Source organism: Miniopterus natalensis, chromosome 7, assembly GCF_054644295.1.
Source record: "Miniopterus natalensis isolate mMinNat1 chromosome 7, mMinNat1.hap1, whole genome shotgun sequence".
Taxonomy (NCBI): domain Eukaryota; kingdom Metazoa; phylum Chordata; class Mammalia; order Chiroptera; family Miniopteridae; genus Miniopterus; species Miniopterus natalensis.
Genome location: NC_142087.1, coordinates 60,504,890 through 60,524,335, shown reverse-complemented (window position 1 = coordinate 60,524,335; position 19,446 = coordinate 60,504,890). Strand labels below are relative to the sequence as shown.

Here is a 19,446-nt window from a genome sequence, read left to right as displayed (position 1 = left end):
GTCTAGGGATATTTGGCCATGCCTGGAGACATTTTTGGTTGTCATAACTGTGGAGTACTTTTGGCAGCTAGTGGGGTGAGACCGGAGATGCTGCAGTGCACCAGTCAGCCCAATAATAAGGCATGTCAGGTCCAAGGTGAGAAACAGTTGCCTGAAACACACATTATCATCCTAATTTCACAAATTGCAACACTTTAATTTATAACAAATTTTATAAAATTTACAAAACCAAATCACTGAGAACTCAGAAATCTTGTCCATGGTTCCCTCACCTCATTATGGGGCAAAACCAAGATTGAACTTGGGGCTTATGACTAGGGGGCCCAATTCTGGTTTGCCCAGACTTCCCCAGTTTGACCAAATGTAAGTCCTACATCCCAGGCAAAGTGCACCAGTCCTGGGAAGCTGGGATGTTTGGTCACCCTACCCTTAACTACAGGTCTGTGCTCCTGCCCTATGCCTGCCTAATGACATCTGCCTCAGGTAGCCCACGAAGGAATTGTGACCTCAAATGGGAACGTGCAAAAGCAGGTGTCCCAAGTCTCAGGCCAGTATTTGCTTTTTCCTCCCAATTGGCCTGTGGTCCCTTGAAAAGCACGCCCAGGGAGACTTTGTGGGCAGCCAGTACCCAGACAAAGGTAACCCCTCCCCATAGAGGTGTGCCAAGTTCAAAGCTCTCTGAGAAGCTCACTCCCAGTGCTCTGGTGAATGTCACCATTACTCAGGGTAAGTCCTAGGCTCCCCTGTGCTCAGAGCTCTTTCTTTGTAGAGATTCTGGGTGTCCCAGCCTCTTACTGGTCCCCTGACGTGGCCTTGCTTGCTCACCCCCAGTGTCTTGTCCCTGTTGCTGCCAAGTCCTGGCATCTATCCCAGTCTATATGACCTTTCTGTCCCAGGCCTGTGTCCTCCTCATGGAGCAGAGAGAGGCTCTGCACCTTGCCCTGAGCTGAAAGGGGTGAGGTTTAGGGCTTGGCCCCAGGGTGGCCCTGCACTCATTTCTGCTGCCATCATCCCCAGAACATCTTCATTCATCATTAAAATATGTATACTAACAGTCATAAAACGCCGAGCTTCCAAACATGGCGAAAACCAAAGGCAAGCAGGGCTAGCCATAAGCTGTCCTCTCTTCGCTCTGGAAACCTAGAGCAACCCGGGGCTTACTGGAAAAGGCTGTGGAGACCTGGCTTCCGGGCCCAGCTCATTTGTAATTGCCTGTGGAACTGAGAACAAATCTTTTGACCTCTTTTCTCATCTTCAAAGTGGAATAACCACTTTTCTCCAATGTTCCCTACAAGGCTGACTCACAGGGCCATGAGGAGCAGAGGTGGACGTGGGTATGGAGGTGAGAGCACCTGGTGAAAGCTGTGACCCTGTCTCCCCAGGACATGCCCTACTACCGGTCCCAGTTTAAGAAGTGTGCAGTGGTGGGCAACGGAGGCATCCTAAAGAACAGCCGCTGCGGGAGGGAGATCAATAGCGCCGACTTTGTCTTCAGGTAAAAGAACCACCCTGGTCTGCACCTGCCACTTCTGCCCCCACAGCCCCCCCCTTGTGCCCTTCCCTTGTGGTGCCCCACTCCTCAAAGCTGCCCTTCACATGATTAATGCCCTACTCTCTACCCTGCAGACCCTCATGCTCTGGGCCGTCCCTTCTCCTCTCCAGTGCTGACCCTTTGGGCACATTATGGAATGTCTCAGGTCCTCAGTCTCCACATCTGCATAATGGAAGCAAATGACAACAGATGTGAAGCTACTGAGGACTCATTGGAGTCCTGTGCAGATCTGGTTGGGTTCTAGTCTTCCATGGCAGTGCTTAGAACCGGGGTAGCCTTGTAGCTGGCACCAGTGTGAACCTCACCCTGGCTTTTCCTGAGCTAGAGACTGGTCCTTGTATTTCTTCTTCCTTAGGTAGAACCCCTTCTTATCTCTGGGGATCCTCACTTACGTCTTTAGCCTGGATAAAGAAGATGGGTTGAAAATAAGAGCTTAAAGCAGAGACTTGGGTTGAGGCTGCGTGGGCCCTCACAGGTTGTAGAGTCACAGTAATTGGGCTATTGGTGGGGGAAGTGGTTGAAGTGGCCCCTCCATGCCCAGGCCACAAAGATTCCAGCCAGCTGGCTGCCTCCGCATCGTTCTCTCATGTGATCCTCACCCCTTCCTTCCCCCTGCCCTGGCCCACGTCATCGGGAAAGACTGGCCACATGCCGTTGGGCTGCCTCATCTCTTCTACAGGTGCAACCTACCCCCCATCTCAGAGAAGTACACCGTGGATGTGGGAGTGAAGACAGATGTGGTCACTGTGAACCCCAGCATCATCACAGAGAGGTCAGTGGCCTTCTTTCTAGACCTGTGCTGTCCAATATGGTAGCCATTAGTCTTGTGGCAACTCGGCACTGAAATGGGGCCAGACTAGATTGAGATGTGCCATTTGTAAGTATAAAATACACACCCGATTTCGAAGATGTAATATAAAAAAGAGGATGGTCCCTATCTCATGAAATTTTTGTATTGATTCGATGTTGAAATGATAGCATTTTGAGTACATCAACTTAAATAAAATATATTATAAAAATTAATTGCACCCATTTTTCTACTTACTTAAATGTGCTTACTAGAACATTTAAAATTATATATGCGGCCTGCATTCTATCTCTTTTGGACAGCGCTGGCCTAGACTGTCTTCACCTAGTGATGGGTCAGAGAGCTTCCAGTGTGTGATGGGAGAGGGCGGCTCCCTAGGCAGTGTGTCCAGGCACCACTGGGGAGAAGCCTCCTGCAAAGATCTCAACCCCCACCTGGTTTCCTCCTGGGATCTGTCTGTCTGGGAGGCCTCGGGGGAGGGAGTTAAGGTATTAAAACTCCAACCCCGGCATAGTCACGCCATCCAGCTCAGATGAAGGGTAGGAGGAGGGAGAGTTGTTAAAGCAGGTCAGAGGCCCAGGACCACAGCCAGTTAGCAAAGTGAAGGAGCATTAGACACGAATGAGATGAGCCAACCCGAGGGCTGTTAAATGTAAAGGGAAGATGAGTGAGCGGCTGGGGGGTGGGGGTGGGGGCTGGGGGAAGAGAGGACAGGCAGCTGGTTTGCTAGTCACTGGGGATCTTAGGGAAGACAGTACAGGGGAAGGCCCGGGGAGCTCTAGGGAAAGCCTGCACCCCCTCGCCATTTCCCGCTGAGCCCACCGGGCCAGCCTCAGCCACCTGAGGTAAGCATTGCCCTCCCCTTGCAGCCGCACACTGGCTATTTCTCCCTTTGGGTCCAGACTCTCCTCTCCTGCACCCACTCACAAAAATATAACCGTCCCCAGGGACGGCTAGACGTTCATCTGCTGAGGTGACTGAGATGAAAAGAGGCGGGGATGGCCCGTGAACCAGGGTGCGGGGGTCAGGCAGCCAGGGCCCGGGCTCTGGGCGCGGGAGGCCCACCCGCTCCCCTGCACCCCGCCCAGGTTCCACAGGCTGGAGAAGTGGCGGCGGCCCTTCTACCGCGTGCTGCAGGTGTACGAGAACGCGTCGCTGCTGCTGCCCGCCTTCTACAACACGCGCAACACCGACGTGTCGATCCGCGTCAAGTACGTGCTGGACGACTTCCAGTCGCCGCAGGCCGTCTACTACTTCCACCCGCAGTACCTGGTCAACGTGTCGCGCTACTGGCTCAGCCTGGGCGTGCGCGCCAAGCGCGTCAGCACCGGCCTCATCCTGGCCACGGCGGCGCTGGAGCTCTGCGAGGAGGTGCACCTGTTCGGCTTCTGGGCCTTCCCCATGAACCCCTCGGGCCTCTACATCACTCACCACTATTATGACAACGTCAAGCCCCGCCCGGGCTTTCACGCCATGCCCTCCGAGATTTTCAACTTCCTGCACCTGCACAGCCGCGGTGTCCTCCGCGTGCACACGGGCACCTGCAGCTGCTGCTGAAGGCACGCCGGCTGCCTGGCGCGCCCCGACCCCAGAACCTTGCTCTTCCTTTCCCTCCCGCGCCAGGCAGGGCAGTCAGTGGAAAGGTCCGGCTGAAAGGCTGTCCCTCCTTCAGTAGTTCAGCTTCATGCTTGGGACTTGTGGGTTTGGGGCCGACTCAGCTCTGTGCCAGGCGTCCTGGGCCTCAGTCCGGGCCCTGTGCCTCTGCAAGCGAATAAAGCACATTTCCATTCAATTTTAGCATCCAAGAAAGAAGAGCACAAAGTGTAGCGGCCTTGTCACAGCTAAAGGAAGGCCCTGTGGAGAATGGAAAAGAGGGAGACTGGAGACGGGAACGTGTGAGCACGGGCAAGATTTAATTCAGACTTTTGGGTTCCTGAGTTTTATTCCAACTCTCAGTCCTGATTTGCTGTCTAGAATCTCAGAGCTTAGAGGCCAACCCAGCCACCAGACCTTCCTGTGAAGACAGAGAGGTCCAGAGACTCATCAGCTAGGGCTACACCAACTGACTGAGTCCCTTAAGTGATGCTTATGCAAGGCCTGCGTGTTAGGATCTTTGCAGAGACACCCTCGGCTGAGGAGAGCTGCACTGTTTCAAACATATCTTCAGATGCACACACAGTCTCGGTGCCTCCAGGTTCAATCCTGCATTTGATCTTTTGATGAGAAGGAAATAAACCAGACCAGCCATTTGCACTAAGGTTTTCAAACCAATGTTATTGACTCATAAGTGCTCAGTGATTTGCTTCCTCTCCTGGCTCCTTATTTTCAGCTCTGTTTTAACCAGAAGTTATTTATAAGATCCTTTCCTCTTCATGTTCCTGAATCCTGCAGATCCCTGCTATATTGAGCCCCTGAACAGGAACTGTAAAGCTCTGGGTGAGCCAAGTAACTGGTGAGCTTAGCGGCCAGAAGCACGTCATGACCTCTGACACCAGCATCACTGAAGGGTCTACTGCACAGGCGAGTCTTCCCACACAGCACAGCCTGGCAGCCTTCACACACATGGGCCCACAGGGCCTGGGCTTTGGGAAGTCAGCTGTGTCTAGGCTGAAAGGGGTCAACATGCCATTTCATATCTAAAATTCATTCCCTTTGCTTCCCCCTTGATGTTTCCACCATAATGCTGCCGTGCCTGATAGACACCGTTGGTAAATTGCCTTAGAACTTAGCTTTGTGGGATCATAGACTGTTAGTACTGGGGGGACTTCAGCCCCCTTCCTCCCGTCCTCCCTTCTTTCCTCCTTCCCTCTTTCCCTCCTTCCTTTCTTCCCTCCCTCCTGTAAACATGTCCACAGTCTGTTCTGCTTTAATCTGGGGTTGGGCTTGGGCGTGATGACAAATATGGACACATCTAGTTTTATTGCACTTCACAGATGTTGCGTTTTTTGCAAGTTGCAGGCAAGACCCTCCACCAGCAAAAAGATTAGGACTTACTTTTATTGTGGTGGTCTGGAACCAAACCTGCAGTATCTCCAATCCTGTGGTATCTCTGGCTTCTAGGGCTAGAGGGTAGACCGTGAGCAAATTTCAGCCCCACATGCTGGGTGCTCTGAGGAGGAGGAGGAACTGTGAGAGCACAGCAAGGAGCAGGACCTTTCATCTGATGCTTCATTTTACAGGCACAGCAACAGGCCCAGACAGCGAGAGACAGAGGAGAGTGCAGGTGCTGTCCCGGGCCTCCAGAGCTTTCTTCATCTTGGCTTGTGCTTCATGTTGGTGGGTTGTTATAGAGCAGGTGCTCCGTGCACAATGCTGTTCCACCTTTGTTCTGAGCTCTGGTCCTGACTGGGAAAAAGCTTCAGGCTGCTCTGAGCCCCAGCCTGCTTTTCTGCACGGCAGGGAAGTAGCCAAGGAGGCAAGGTAGGCCCAAGTCCTTGGTAAACAGGGGAAAACTGCACAAGGGCAGGGCTTGGCCATGCTTTCTTAGGTTCTGCCTATGTCTCCCAAGGAAGGAGCTTCTGGGGAAGATTCTGGTTAACTGAGGTTTCCAGCCACTTGTTTGTGGTTAATTGAGCCCAGTTCTTGAACTGTGAAATGTCAGAACTGGAAGGTTCTTAAAGATCATAATATCCTACTTAAGGAAACAGGCCCAGAGTGGGGAGGTGAACAAGGTCAAGTCATGCCTGGGGCTCTACCGAGTGCCTGCTGTGGACAGACCCTCAACCAGAAGCATGCTCTAGTTGGGGCAGTTTGGGAGCTAGATCCTGGGAGAGTCACACACCAACCAGGGTTCTTGCACCAAGGGTGTAGTGGGCTGGTGTCTGTCCAGCCAGGGCCCCTGTAGGAGCTGGGTGTGAAGCATGAAGATTCACTCCATGTAGGAGCTGGGCTTCATGGCTCATGTTCTATTTCTGCCTGTAGGTCTTACAGCAAGTGTCTTTCTCTCCCTTAGGTTCTCAGTTTCCTCATCTAAAACTAGAGGCTTAGATCTCTAGTGTCTCTATAATCTCTAATTTTTTTGAGGCATTCATGATGTATAGGTCTAAGCCATAAATATTTATGATTGTAATAGCTAAGATTTACTGTGCTCTCATTCTGTCTCAGGCCCAAGACTGGTTACTTTCTTTGCATTATCTCCTGTAGTCATTACAGGACTCCCTTAGGTAAGAAGATTCCCATTGGAAAGGTGAGGAGACTGAGGCTCAGAGCGATTCTGTGACTTGCCCATGGTCAGGGACCCAATGGAGAAAACTGCACTCAGGTCTGTAGAACCCCCAAGTCCGTGCCCCAAACCTCTGTCTTAGCTGCTTCCCAGCCAGTGTCACCAGGGCTGGAACAAGAAGGATCCTGATTGAGGTGTCACTGCATGTACTGGTTCCTGCTCTAGGGACAGATGCTCTGGGAGGCTGTCATGGGTCTGGAAGACAGTTTCTGCTTGTAGGTGCTCCCCTCCCCCAACCTTCCCTCTGGCACTGGAAGGGAGCTGAGACCATCTCCACATTTTGCAGGTGATCAGAGATGCCCAGGAAGAGTACACATTAAATGGTAACATGGTGAGTGACTTGCTCAAGGCCACATGGCCAGCTAGTGCCTCAACTGGGATTCACCCCATCTCCTGACTTCCAGCCTGCACTCTTTCTCCTACAGCCAGTGTTTGTAGGAAAAACATTTTCAAAGGCTCAGAGCGACCTGGGCATTGACTCAGAAGCCCCCACCGTATTCCTTGCATCCCTGTCACTATCCCACCCTGCGGTCTAGACTACCAGTTTAATTCTTATTTAGAGGAAATTGATGCTCCACAAACAAAACAAAATCACATCTTCCTTTGTGCTAAATCCACTGCCCCAGGGTTGAAAGGCAGCAAAAACAAGTAAATGACTTGGTGCTTAGCAAAGCAAAAAGGAAGGTGGCTCCAGGTCAGATGCGGCCTCTGAGACCAGTCAGCAGTGCTGCCACGGCAACTCTGCCCGCTTGTCACCTGGGGCTGCAGGGAGCCCATCGACCTTGACTTTGCTGAGCATGGGGAGGAGGCAGGGGCAGTGCTTTCTGACAGTTGAGGGCGAGCACAGAACTGGCTTCAGCCAGGCGCTCAACCAGTATTTATTGAGCACTCATTTCGTGCTGGGCATTGTGCCAGGTGCTGGGGAACTATAATAGTGATGAACAGAACAGCCCCTGCCCTCCTGGAGGTCGCAGTCCAGTGGCTGGGTCCAAACACTGAACCAGGAATTCTGCAGGCACCCATGAGAGCTGTGCTGAGTGAGTGCTACCATATCCGGGCTTGGGGACAGTTATCAAGAGAGGAGGACAACGACATGCCTGAGTAAATCCTGAATTCCGAAGGTCGGCAGGAGAAAGATGGTAATTGCCAAAGCAGTGGATACTTCTCAGGTCTCATCCTTGACATCCATGTGACATGAGACAGGAGTAGCCTCTGGTCTTTGAGTTTTCTCCTCTGTTTCCTCACAAACCACTCCCCTGCTCCCAACTTGCCTCCTGTCTCCCTAAATGCTCCTACTCAGGCCCCTCTGTGGATTCATCTTCTGTGAAGCTACCTCAGGGTTCTCTTCTCTTTGTGGGAACGTTCCTTCAGAAATCTCATCTATTTACAGCCTCATGTCTCTTCTGTCCTTGCATCTTAAACCCCTTCCCTGCAGGCTGGTCCTCTGTCCGAGCATCAGAAACATGCTCACCGTGGCCTCCTGAATGTGTGTACCTGCATGGCATCTCAAACCTCAACATCTCCCCAACTGGTACAGTTAAAAGGACAACCTGGATCCCACCTCACCGCCTGCCACTTACTAGCTGGGTGAGGTCCGAGGAGCTGCAGAAGCCCCTGGAAGCTCAGATGAACAAGGCCAGGTCATCAGCTTCACCAGCCATGGCAAGCGTTAAGTGAAATAGTGTTGCATGATGCCTAGCACAGTGCCTGGCACAGACTAGACACCCAGTGAGCACAGGTTCCCTCAGCCTCCTCCCTTCGCCAGTTGTCCCTTGGTGAATGGCCCTACCGCAGCCCTGGCCACTCAGTCCCAAACCTGGGTCACCCTTTGCTCTTCCTTCTTCACCTTCTGTGTCTCTTTGTTCTGCAAATCAAGCCAATTCTGACTCATAAATATTCCTTGAATTTATTCCCTACTTGCCTGCCTTCTACCCTAAGCTCAGGCCCTTCTGACTGATCTTCTGCTTCCAAAGAATTACCTTCTGATGGAGTCCATTGCCTGCCTGTACCATATAGCCCAGATTCCTCACCCAGACTGCAAGGTGTGTTCCAGGCTGGTTCACTCACTTCCCAGAGACCCTCCTGTCATCTCCCCACCCCAGTCCCATACTCCTCCAGGTGCTGGGCCTTGGTACAGCTGTTGGAAATGCTTGGATTGGCCCCACACCCTCCCTCCCTCTCTCCTCCCCTTTACTCTGTCACTTTTGCAGATGATGTGAGGTTGCGGTCCTTGCATCTTTCCCTCTGTGCTTCTGCCCCAACCATCACTGACTTCTGTTAGGACATCCTGTAGCGCATGGCATGGGCATCTTGTGTCCTTGGCTGGAGCTGTGTCCTTTCCCCAGTGGAAGCTGCCTAACCTGGCTCGCCTGGGTGCCCCCAGCCCGGCACAGAGCCAGGTGTTTACTACAGCAACGGGTCTCTGGTGACCTAATGGGCTCCAGGGTCCAGGAGACCCTGTTGAAAACTGAGTAACACCCTGTGAAATTGTCAGCTTAAGAGAGTCCCTGATTTTTTTTTTTGCCTAGTACCATCTATGTGGGAAGCACTGAGCTGTGTAGATGCCCCCAACTGTCCTCAGGAGCTTGGGGCCCAGAAGCGGACGGTCTGTGTTGTGGTGGCTTGTGGGCTCCACCACCCAGTCTCTGCTACCCTCTTTGTTTCCATTATAATCTTGCTTATCTGCCTCTTGCCTGCTAACCAACCCTCTTTCTCTAGTTCTAAAGAGGGAAAGACATTTTTTTCTCCCTTTTTCCTTTTTCTTCCCTCCTCAAAACCATATAGATTTGTCAGGATCTTGTATCGCTGTGCTGAGGTGCAGGCTGGTAATAAGGGATTTATCAATAGTGACACCAAAATGAGTGGAAAATGTGTTATTTATTGGCTGAGAAACAGATGAGCTGAGCTTTGCAAAATATCTGCTCCAGAGGCCCAGTGACAGCCAGGAGCTTGGGGCTCTTTCCTTGGCGGGCAGGGGATGGTGCTGCTCTGAGTTCAGCACACATCCTGGTTTCTCCCTGAAACCAGGCCACCCCTCCTCAAGGAGGCTGCTAGGGGTTCAGGGTCAGGCAAGGCCAATCTAGGGGTGTGCCGATGGCTGGGGTGTGCCTTCTGTTGTTTGGAGGCCTGGCCAAACCTGGCCAGCGTATGGAGGTGGATCACATCTTATAAGGCATGCTGATAAAGCAGTGTGTACTTCAAAGGGTGGCCTGTAGATCACCTGTATGGAATCCCCTGGGTGGTGCTGACCCCCACCCCTGTACTCAGAGCCTAGGGAGGTGGGGCGATGCCAGGGAATCAGCTTGTGTGACATCCTAGGTGGTCCTGGTGCCACAACAGCTAGAAAACCACGCTCCATATCGCCTGTGGTTCAGTGGCTGCTGCCAGGTGAGGGCTGATGTGTGGTTTGAGATTCAGACTGGAGTCTGAGTGAGAAAAGAGTGCATACAAGAATCTGGCACACAGCCCAACTTCTGTGTTTTCTAGAAACAAAAACATAATCTATAGCCTGCTGTTAAACTAGCAACAAAAATTAACTGCTCAGGAATCTGTAACATTTACAAAATCTGTTTTGGCCTTGACACTATCAAAACTTTTTATTTTTTTCATTTTTAAGTGTGCTAAAACACACATAACATAAATTAACCATCTTAAAAATTAACCATTTTTAAGTGTGCAGTTCAGTAGATTCATATTGTTGTGCATCCAGTTTCCAGAGCGCTTTTCATCTTAAAACTAAAACTCTGCACTTATTAAAAGATACGTCCCCATTTCCCCCACCCCAAGCCCCTGGGAACCACCATTCTGCTTTCTGTCACTGTGGATCTGACCCCTCTAGGTATTTCATATAAGCGGGATCATACAGTATCTGTCTTTTTGCAACTGGCTTGTTTCATATAGAATCACTTGGGTATGTCTCAAATGATGTGAACTGCTTCCAGTGTCCCTATAACAGAATTCTGATTTTGTTTTTGCCTGGGGCAATTGTCCTTGGTTGGTTCCTGGCTTCTGGCACTTTGGCACTTTTGCTGAGGGTCAGAGCAGACCTGGTCTTGCTTTGCCAGCTGGGCTCAGCTGTCGGGCCAGCCAGTGTTCTGAGAGGCAACAGCCCTGCCCATCTTTTCTGCCTTTATATATTTCCCCTGCATAGCCTCTTCATTAAGAAAGAAAGGGAGAAAGAAAGAAAGAAAAAGAAAGAGAAATATATACTACAGCAACTTAGCTCTTGGCACAAAAGCCAGAAACAAGTGACTATCGCTCTTTCCAATTGGGGATGGTGCCCTTGGCAACCAAGTAACTCATTTCCTTCAACAAAATAACTTGCTCAGCTTTGAGGTAAAAGTTTTATTTCCTCTAGAATTGTGGTTCTCAACTCTGTGTGCACATTAGAATCAAGGGGAGGGTGTCCTGGCCCACTGGGGACAAAGCCGGCCCTGTGCTCTGCCACCCCCATCATGGAAAACAAACATGGAAGGTGGTGATGAGGAAACGTGGATCCCGCAGAAATGGGTTGGGGTTCACACCCATTGGCATCATGCTCATCCCTCCTTCCCACCTTCCCTAGGAAAAGGCTCCGAGTTGAAACCAGCTAGTTAGTACCTGGTTCCTGCCTCAATCTCTTCTCCCTCCAACTGGAGGCAGCCCCCCCCCCCATGGTGCCCCCCAGCAGTGTGGGACTTATCCCTGTGGCAGCTCAGAATTCCTCGTTCAGCCACATATTTTACAAGACCCTGAATATCTTGACCTGTTAGAAGAGGAAATGATCGCTATTTTATTGAAACAAAGTCCAAGCAAACCTCACCTCCCAGGACTGCGTCTCCAGCAGGTTCACTCAGCCCCCAGGGAGCCGGGGCCTCAGGGAAGGAAAATTAACTTGGAGCCCCTGAAACCAATGCTATAAAGCTCTGTATCAAAGACCAGACATTTTGCTAACAGCAAAGCCCTCTTGGCATCCGCTTTAATTTTCACTTCAATTCTAGTGAACTTGGTACTGGCTTCGCATAATCAGGCAAACTAAGAGAATGGTAACAGGTGCTCGATACAGCAGAAGGCACAGCTAATAGCCTGGTAGTGATGGCATTGAAAAGACCAAAACTATGTATCTTGGAAAATACCAAGTGCTCTGAGGCTGTTTAGTGGAAGGCAAATATGTCATGATAACCCCGAGAGCAGCTAAGCGTTTCAGGTCAGTTCACCCTGAGATGTCCATGCCAAGCTGAGGTACAAAAACCCTTAAACACCGTTTCAGCTCACTGCGGGTGAGAAGGGAGAGAAGTATCCTCTCCACTTTATAATTATATCCATCCCCAAACACTTAAAACACATTCAGAGCAATCTTGGTGCTTAAAAGCCTAGTCCTCCATTATCTTGTAGTTCCAGTGGCGGAAACAGTTTCATTATCTGGTGGTGCAGAGTAAATGAAATGGGCAAACCTGTGGGACTTATATTTTCCCTCTGACATTGGCGATGCTCTCCTGCTACCCCTCCCCCAGGGCAAAAGGAGAGGACAGGAAACCCGCCTCTCACACCTTCCCACCTTCCCACCTTCCCACCTTCCCACCTGAAGGGGAACTCGTAGTGTGGTCCATGGTCCATGGCTGTGGCCAGGGCAACCTCTTTCTGCACCTCTGCTTCCACCTGTGTATCCTTGTTGCACGTGGGAGGGGGGATCAGGGTCTCAGCTGGGGCGGGGACTGACTCTGCAGTGACTCAGGCCTGTGTTTATTTGTGAATTGAAGAATACGAATTTTTTTCCCATAGGTGAACCTTTCTGCTTCCTAAACACCTTCACCATCCCTTTTCTCACTGGGCCTCCCTGTTTTCCTGAGAGGAGGGTGCGGCAGATAGTGGCATCCCTACTTGACTGAGGCCCAGAAGCAGGACAGAGGCGTGCCCCAGGTCACACGGGGCTGGTGATGGAGCTCTGGTGTTGTGCCCAAGCTTCCAAGGGGTAGGGGAGGGGCTGCGTTCTGCTGGAGCTCCTGGGGCCCTTCTACTTTTTTCCCTGTAGGGTTGTCAGGCTGATCTGGAGTCTGGCCCGGGCCTCAGGCCCTGCCCAACATCTTTGTGGAAGGGCTTGTTTGGTATCATTTCTCTCTACACCCCAAGCCCTGGACATCCAGAGCCAGCAGCGTGGGGTGGCCCTTCTGGGTGGGGGAAAAGGGAGGCAGATGAACTTGGACAGTCACCGAAGGCCACAGGCCTGAGCAGTGCGGGAGTGTGGAGGGAGTTGGCATCAGGCTTGTGATGTCAGCAGCCTGGTGCTGCGGCCATGTGGCAGGAGGCTGGTGGGGTCCCAAATGGCAGCTCCTGCCAGTGCACCTGGGAGCTAGCAGTCCTGGACCCTCTCAGGCAGGACCCTTGGCCCCCGCTGTGACTGGTTTCTGAGCAAGCTCCTCTACTCAAGGTTGTTTTGGGGGGCCAGCTGTTCCTTCCTGGGACTCCCATACTCCGCACACACATTTTAAGGGTGTGGCTGGGGCTTGGTGGCTTACACATTTCCTTTCTGGACCTGACTGCACCCTCTTCAGAGAGCCATAATTCTTCAAAGCCGTATTGTTTGAATTGTGAAATGTGTGTATATGTATTTTTTAAAAACTGACACTGTAACTCAATGAGCATTCAATGGGTTGTTTAGTGGTACATTGGAGTCAATCTTCTGCCTCCTCACTCCCAAAATGAAGCCAGGACAGACTGTGGGGGTCAGTAGAGGAACAGTGGGGATCTCGGCAGCCACGTGCCCACTGCCTGCCTGCAGGTGGCTTCAGCCAGGCTTGACCTCCGTTCCCTGCCTAGGGGCTCATGTGAAAGCAGCAGCGGAGTTTGTCCTTGAGGGATTGGTGGCACCAACTCATCCCAGAGTGGACTCCTGTGTCTGAAGACAAAGTGGCCACGACCTTCATGTCTTCATATGCTCCTCAGCCTGATCCCTCCCAGAATCACACTGCGCTGTGCTGCATGGAGCCTTTCCCACCGGAGGACAGAAAGACAGATGTTCGCTGGGATTGGAGACACTTGATCTGTGTAGAGCTGCACGGTTGCTTAAAAAATCCCTCTCTTGCTCTGTTGATTGGCTCCTTCCCCCGCCCTGGAGACCTGGAGAGAAGTCCTCTGTGCCCTCTCAAGGAGTCTGGGAGGCGGGCTGCAACCATTATCTTGTTTTCATGCAAATATTGTCCTGGGAACAGGGGCTCCCACAGTCTCCTGCAGCATAACTCCAGCTTGTGTGTAGCTGTACTTCAGTGATTCTGAAGTGATGACTGTGACTTAGGCCTCAGAACATAATCAGGGTACTTTGTATCTGTCACTGTGTTTGAAAAGCCCTCAGTTTCCACCCAATAAAACCAGTCAAATGATTCATCTAGCAAAGACTCTTTCGCTGTGGCCATGTGTGTGTACGTGTTTGGGGACTGGGCTGGACAGGTTTGACGCAGACAAGCACAGTCCATTGTGGGGGGCAGCCTGGTCTTGGGAAGAAAGCACAGCTACTCTGGGCAGGGTGGCAATCTAAGTGGGGATGCAGGTGGGCTCACAGGAAGGACCCAGGAACCAGATCCAGACCAAGCTGGTGGAGCGCTGGAGTGTCAGTCCATGGGGAGCAGGAGGGCATGAAATAGGACCACAGGCTGCAATGGAGGAGGAAGGGTCCCTGGTCCCTGAGGGTTGCAGGGCTGCAGAGCAGATGGGGCTTGAGATGTGCTGTCACTTGGAAACAACCCCCACCCTCACCTCACCCCAGCTCTGCAGTCCTGCCTCTCTTAGGTCCAGAGTCGCATCAAAAGCACCTGAGCATTAATTATCCTTTTTTTTTTTTTTTTTTTTTTAAAGTTGCTTCAATGCCAGTTGCCTATTTAAAATAGTATTATATTTTTAAAAATTTGTTTTTGAATTCATGCTCAAAGTATCCCTGGCTGGGGCCTGCCTGGCCTATGAGATGTAGATAAGATGGCTTAGCTTCCTTACATCTGTATTTTCGGGAAGCTCAAAGCCTTCTCTGTGGTTTCTGCAGGGAAGTGTTCATGATGCCCTTACCTCAGCACAGCCCTTTCTTGATATGAATGATCATAGAATGCAGGTCAGAGTGTGTTAGGGGAGATGGGAAAGAGATGGAAACCATTTCCAAACAGGCAACCCCAAGTGGAACATTAGGAGTCCCCAATTCACGTGTCCTTGGACTGCCCATCCACTGGCCAACCTCCCAACGTGGGCACTCCATATGGCCCCAGCCTTAGCCAGTCTCTCTGCCTCCTCCTCTTCCTCTCTCTTCTTTGCCTCCCAGTTCTCATCTCCCCAACTCTCTCTCAGTGGAGAACATGTTTCTGACTTTTCTCTTGGGAGCAGTTTAGGCATTCTCTGGGCACTTGGTGTCCTGCTGAGCCAGGATCTCAGATCACCTTCTGCCTTCAGGAATTTCAGTGCCAGCTGCAAGGCCTTTAAGTATTTCCTTACTACAATTATGAAACGCCAAACACCTGAGCAAGCAGCTGTGGAACCTGAGGATACTGTTCAAGGGTAAGCCCTGAGATCTGGGCTCTGTATTCCAGCCTGTCATAGCAAGAAAAAGAGTTGACGGTCAGGGAAGTGGGACTTCAATACATATTTTTGAATGAATCAATCCATGAGCAGGGGGACAGAAGAAATTGAATGTAGTCCATTTATTTATTTAATAAACACATCAGATGCACACCACTTGTCACTTCATTCAACAAGTATTTCTTTTTTATTTAATTTACTTTTTAATTTAAGTATAGTTGGTGTACAATACTATATTAGTTATACGGTATCAGTTTTAGGTGTACAATATAGTAATTTGACACTTTTAGACCCTACAATGTGATTACCTCACTAATTCCAGTAATCAATCATTTGTCACTGTGTAAACTTATCACAATATTATTGACAATATTCCCCTCCCCCCACCCCCTCTCTTCTGGTGACCATCTCTTTGGTCTCTGTTTCTATGAATCTGTTTTCGTTTTGCTTTGTTTTCAGATTCCACACTTAAGTGAAACCATATGGTATTTGTCTTTCTCTGCCTAAGTTATTTCACTTAGCACAATACCCTCTAGGTCCATCTATGTTGTCACAAAATGGCAAGATTCCATTCTTTTTTATTACTGTGTAATATTCCATTGTGTGTGTCCATATATATATATATATATATATATGGACACACACACATACATATATATATATCCTCCTCTCTACAAATATTTCTTGGGCCCCTACTCTAGGCCAGGCTACTTTTGGGGAGTACAAGGATGAGGAAGCACATGTCCTCTCTGCATTCACAGGACAGAGAGTCTGGCAGAGGCACAGAGGTAATCAAAAAAGCTCACAGCTCAATGTTTAATTGTAGACTGTGCTACAAAAGAGCATACAAGTGTGGCCGACCTGAGATTGAGCCCCGGAGAGCATTCCCATGGAAAAGGGACAGTGGAGATGACAGCAGAAGGGCGAGGAAGGTCAAGTTGTGGGGAAGCAAGTTCAGGCAGAGGGCCCTGTTTGGGGCGATAACTTTGGGACCCCAGAGGAAGAATAGAATGGAAAATAGATCAGGAGGGCTGGACAGAAGCAAGACCCTGTGGGAGAGGTGGGCCTGGTTAACAATTAAAATTTTTATTCTAATAGAATCAGGTAGCTCTTGAAGGAATTTTAAAGACAAGGAATTAGGTTTACATTGAAAAAGCTTCCCCTGGCTTTGATGTGGAGTGTGAGATATCTAGGGACCAGTTAGGAGGCTACTGGCGGTGACAGGACAGGATGCGGTGTGGTGGAGAGAGAGCAGAGGGGACATAGTTGGGAGCTCCCAGGAGGTAGAGTAAGTGGACGAAGGAGCAGATTCAGAGGTGTTCAGAATGGCCGTCAGGGAGTAAAGGGAGGTATCCAAGATGACACTTTCTCAGCAGAGACACAGAAGGCTGAGACACCAGCCCCTCTCTGAGGATGGAATTGCTCAATGAAAGACATCAGAAAATACCGAATTGGAAGTTTTATTCAAGGCACAAAGCTGCAACGGATGCTGTTTCCCAAAGGAGGTGCTAGACCATGCACAAAATTTTCAGACAAATTAGCTGAAAACTAGGTAAACTGTTCTTGGGCCCTTCGTGCAGATCAAAGATTATGAAGATTTGTCAGAGACTTGATAGAGTAGTTGATTTTTTGAAAAGGATTCCCAGAGCAGAGACCTGTGAGCCCTATCCTCAAGGTAGAGGGGTGGGGCTCAGTGCTACCTCTCCAACCCCAGGCTTAGTGGGACCACCCAGTGCGCATGCAGTTGGGGCAAAATGGTTATTTCCCGGTAATTAAAGTCTCCTGAAGAACCTAAATGTTTAATTAACAGAGGTCAAACCACATGATGCCAGTAGGGGGCGTGCGTCACCCACAGTTAAACTTGACTGGCATATTGTCCCTCAGCAGAACAGGGGAGGATCTTTTCTAGGTGAGGATGTTTAAGGTCAGAGATGCTTGCCCATGATGGGAACCTGTGTGGCTCCAAAGAACAAAGCTGCCCTAGGGATGTGAGTGCCAACTGCTGATGTCCTGCATCTTCTGGGAGTTTTGAAAACTCCCTGTGCCCAGGCTCCATCCCAGATCAAGTGAATATGGATCTCCGGGGGTGGGGCCCAGGTATCAGCATTTTTTGGGGGCGGGGAATATCTTAATATCTTAATAGTGAACATTTATTTCTTTTATTTTTTGCATTGTATAAACTTTTCTTTTAAACTAGCTATTTTTAAATCCTTACCTGAGGATATTTTTTCCATTGCTTTTCAGAGAGTGGAAGGGGGAGAGAGAGGAGAACATCGATGTGAGAGAGACACATCAGTTGGTTGCCTCCTGCATGCCCAGGGCCAGGGATCCAGCCTGAAATCAAGGTACATGCCCTTGACTGGAATCGAACCTGAGACCCTTCAGTCCCTGGGCTGACACTCTAACCACTGAGCCAAACCAGCTAGAGCTATATGCTATATGATCCAGCAGTTACACATCTAGGGATTTATCCAAAGAAAACAAAAACACTAATTCAAAACGATATATGCACCACTATGTTCATTGCAGCATTACTAGCAATAGATAAAATATGGAAGCAACCCAGGTGTCCATCATTAGACGAATGGATAAAGAAGATGTGGTACATATATACAAGGGAGTATTATTCAGCAATAAAAAAGAATGAAGACCTAGTGTGTCTCAGTTGGTTGGAGCATTTCCCAGTGCACCAAAGGGTTGCAGGTTTGTTTACCAGCCAGAGCACATGCCCAGGTTGTGGGTACAATTCCTGTTCGGGGCTTGTATAGGGAGGCAACTGACAGATGTTTCTCTCCCACATCGATGTTTCTCTCTCTCTCTTTCACTCTCCCTTCCTCTCTCTGTCACGGGTGGTGAACGTCGGGCCCACTGTATATAGCCTTTGAAGTCATTTGAACTGGCCCTACCAGGGCAACCACAGGCAGGATTCGAAATTCAATAAATCTAGGAGTTTTTTTAATAGCTAATTTTAAGTTGATAATTTTGTATGGCCCGTGAATAATGTTATAAATACCCAAATGGCCTTTGGCGGAAAAATGGTTCCCCACCCCTGTGAGTGTAGATTCAAAAAGCAAACATTCTCAGATGAAGATTAAAAAAAGAATTGAGTCTTGCCATTTGTGACAACTTGGATAAACCTAGAGTGTATTATGCTAAGTAAAAAAGGCAGTGCACGTGGACTCCCGAAATGTCCTCTGCTCCAGGCCAATGGGCTCAGAATGGTATGGTTCTGGAACTCACTTTCCCAGTATATCATTTAAAGTGTGGTTTCTTTCCTGGCCGGGCGTGGCTCAGCGGTTGAGCGTCGACCTAGGATCCAGGCGATCGAGGTTTGATTCCTGGTCAGGGCACATGCCCAGGTTGTGGGCTCGATCAATGACTCTCTCATCATTGATGTTTCAATCTTTCTCTCTCCCTCTCCTTCCCTCTCTCTGAAATCAATAAAGATATATTTTAAAAAATAAATAAATAATAAAGTATGGTGTCTTCTCAGTGCATACTGTTTTTCTTGTGGACACAGCATGCTTTGTTTTAATGGCTGCTTTATAGATCGGCCCACCCTTCCTTCCTTCCTTCCTTCCTTCCTTCCTTCCTTCCTTCCTTCCTTCCTTCCTTCCTTCCTTCCTTCCTTCCTTCCTTCCTTCCTTCCTTCCTTCCTTCCTTCCTTCCTTCCTCCCTTCACTGAACAAATGCATATGGAGACTCTCTGTGTGCCAGGTGTGTTGTAGGTGCTGAGAGCCTTACATCGAGCCTGGGGCCGTGGTCCTTGCCCCTAGGGAGCTCATGGCTGGGAGAGCAGGGGGAAGGTGACAAGTAAACAGGCCCTTACAAGACAGTCCTCCCAGGAAATTGGGAGGATGCAGATGTTTCAGTCTGTCCACTTGTGGCCTCTTATGTGCTATTGTGGGCTGCGTCCCAGAGAGGAAGGAGGGCACAGAGGCTTGTCCTTGCATATGGGAGCTGAAGGAGGGTTTCTGGAACAATCTGAGATAACACTCATTAGCCCCTTGCACCCCCATTAGAAATAGCCATTAGAAGTCATAAGCATTTAGTAAGCCCCTATTGTGTTCCAAAGGCTCTCACTTCCTGATCACTTTTTCCAAGTGCTCAATATGCTTTACTGGGTCATTAGTATCCCCCTTTATGGGTGGGAGAAAGGCCTTGTCCAGGCCACACATCCAAGAGGTGGTAGTCAGACCCAGTTCTCTCCAATGAACTCATACCACCAGGACAGAGGGATGAGAGTTGCAAGTGGTTTACATAAAAATCTTACAACTCAGGTTGTAAGAAATCTTAATAAAATCCTAATTAAGTGTCTTAAAATCTTAATAA

At 49.7% G+C, this 19,446-nt stretch overlaps 1 protein-coding gene across 3 annotated transcripts in view; it reads left to right on the top strand.

The window, feature by feature from the left end:
- Positions 1 to 3,917, top strand: part of ST8SIA5 (ST8 alpha-N-acetyl-neuraminide alpha-2,8-sialyltransferase 5) — a 41,022-nt gene extending 37,105 nt beyond the window's left edge. For all 3 annotated transcript variants that reach the window (XM_016225124.2, XM_016225123.2, XM_016225122.2), the window contains 3 exons: positions 1,383 to 1,495; positions 2,232 to 2,324; positions 3,449 to 3,917. In XM_016225124.2, coding sequence (XP_016080610.2) covers positions 1,383 to 1,495; positions 2,232 to 2,324; positions 3,449 to 3,917 — 675 coding nt within the window. The remainder of the gene's footprint in view (positions 1 to 1,382; positions 1,496 to 2,231; positions 2,325 to 3,448) is intronic.
- Positions 3,918 to 19,446: the final 15,529 nt, after the last annotated feature.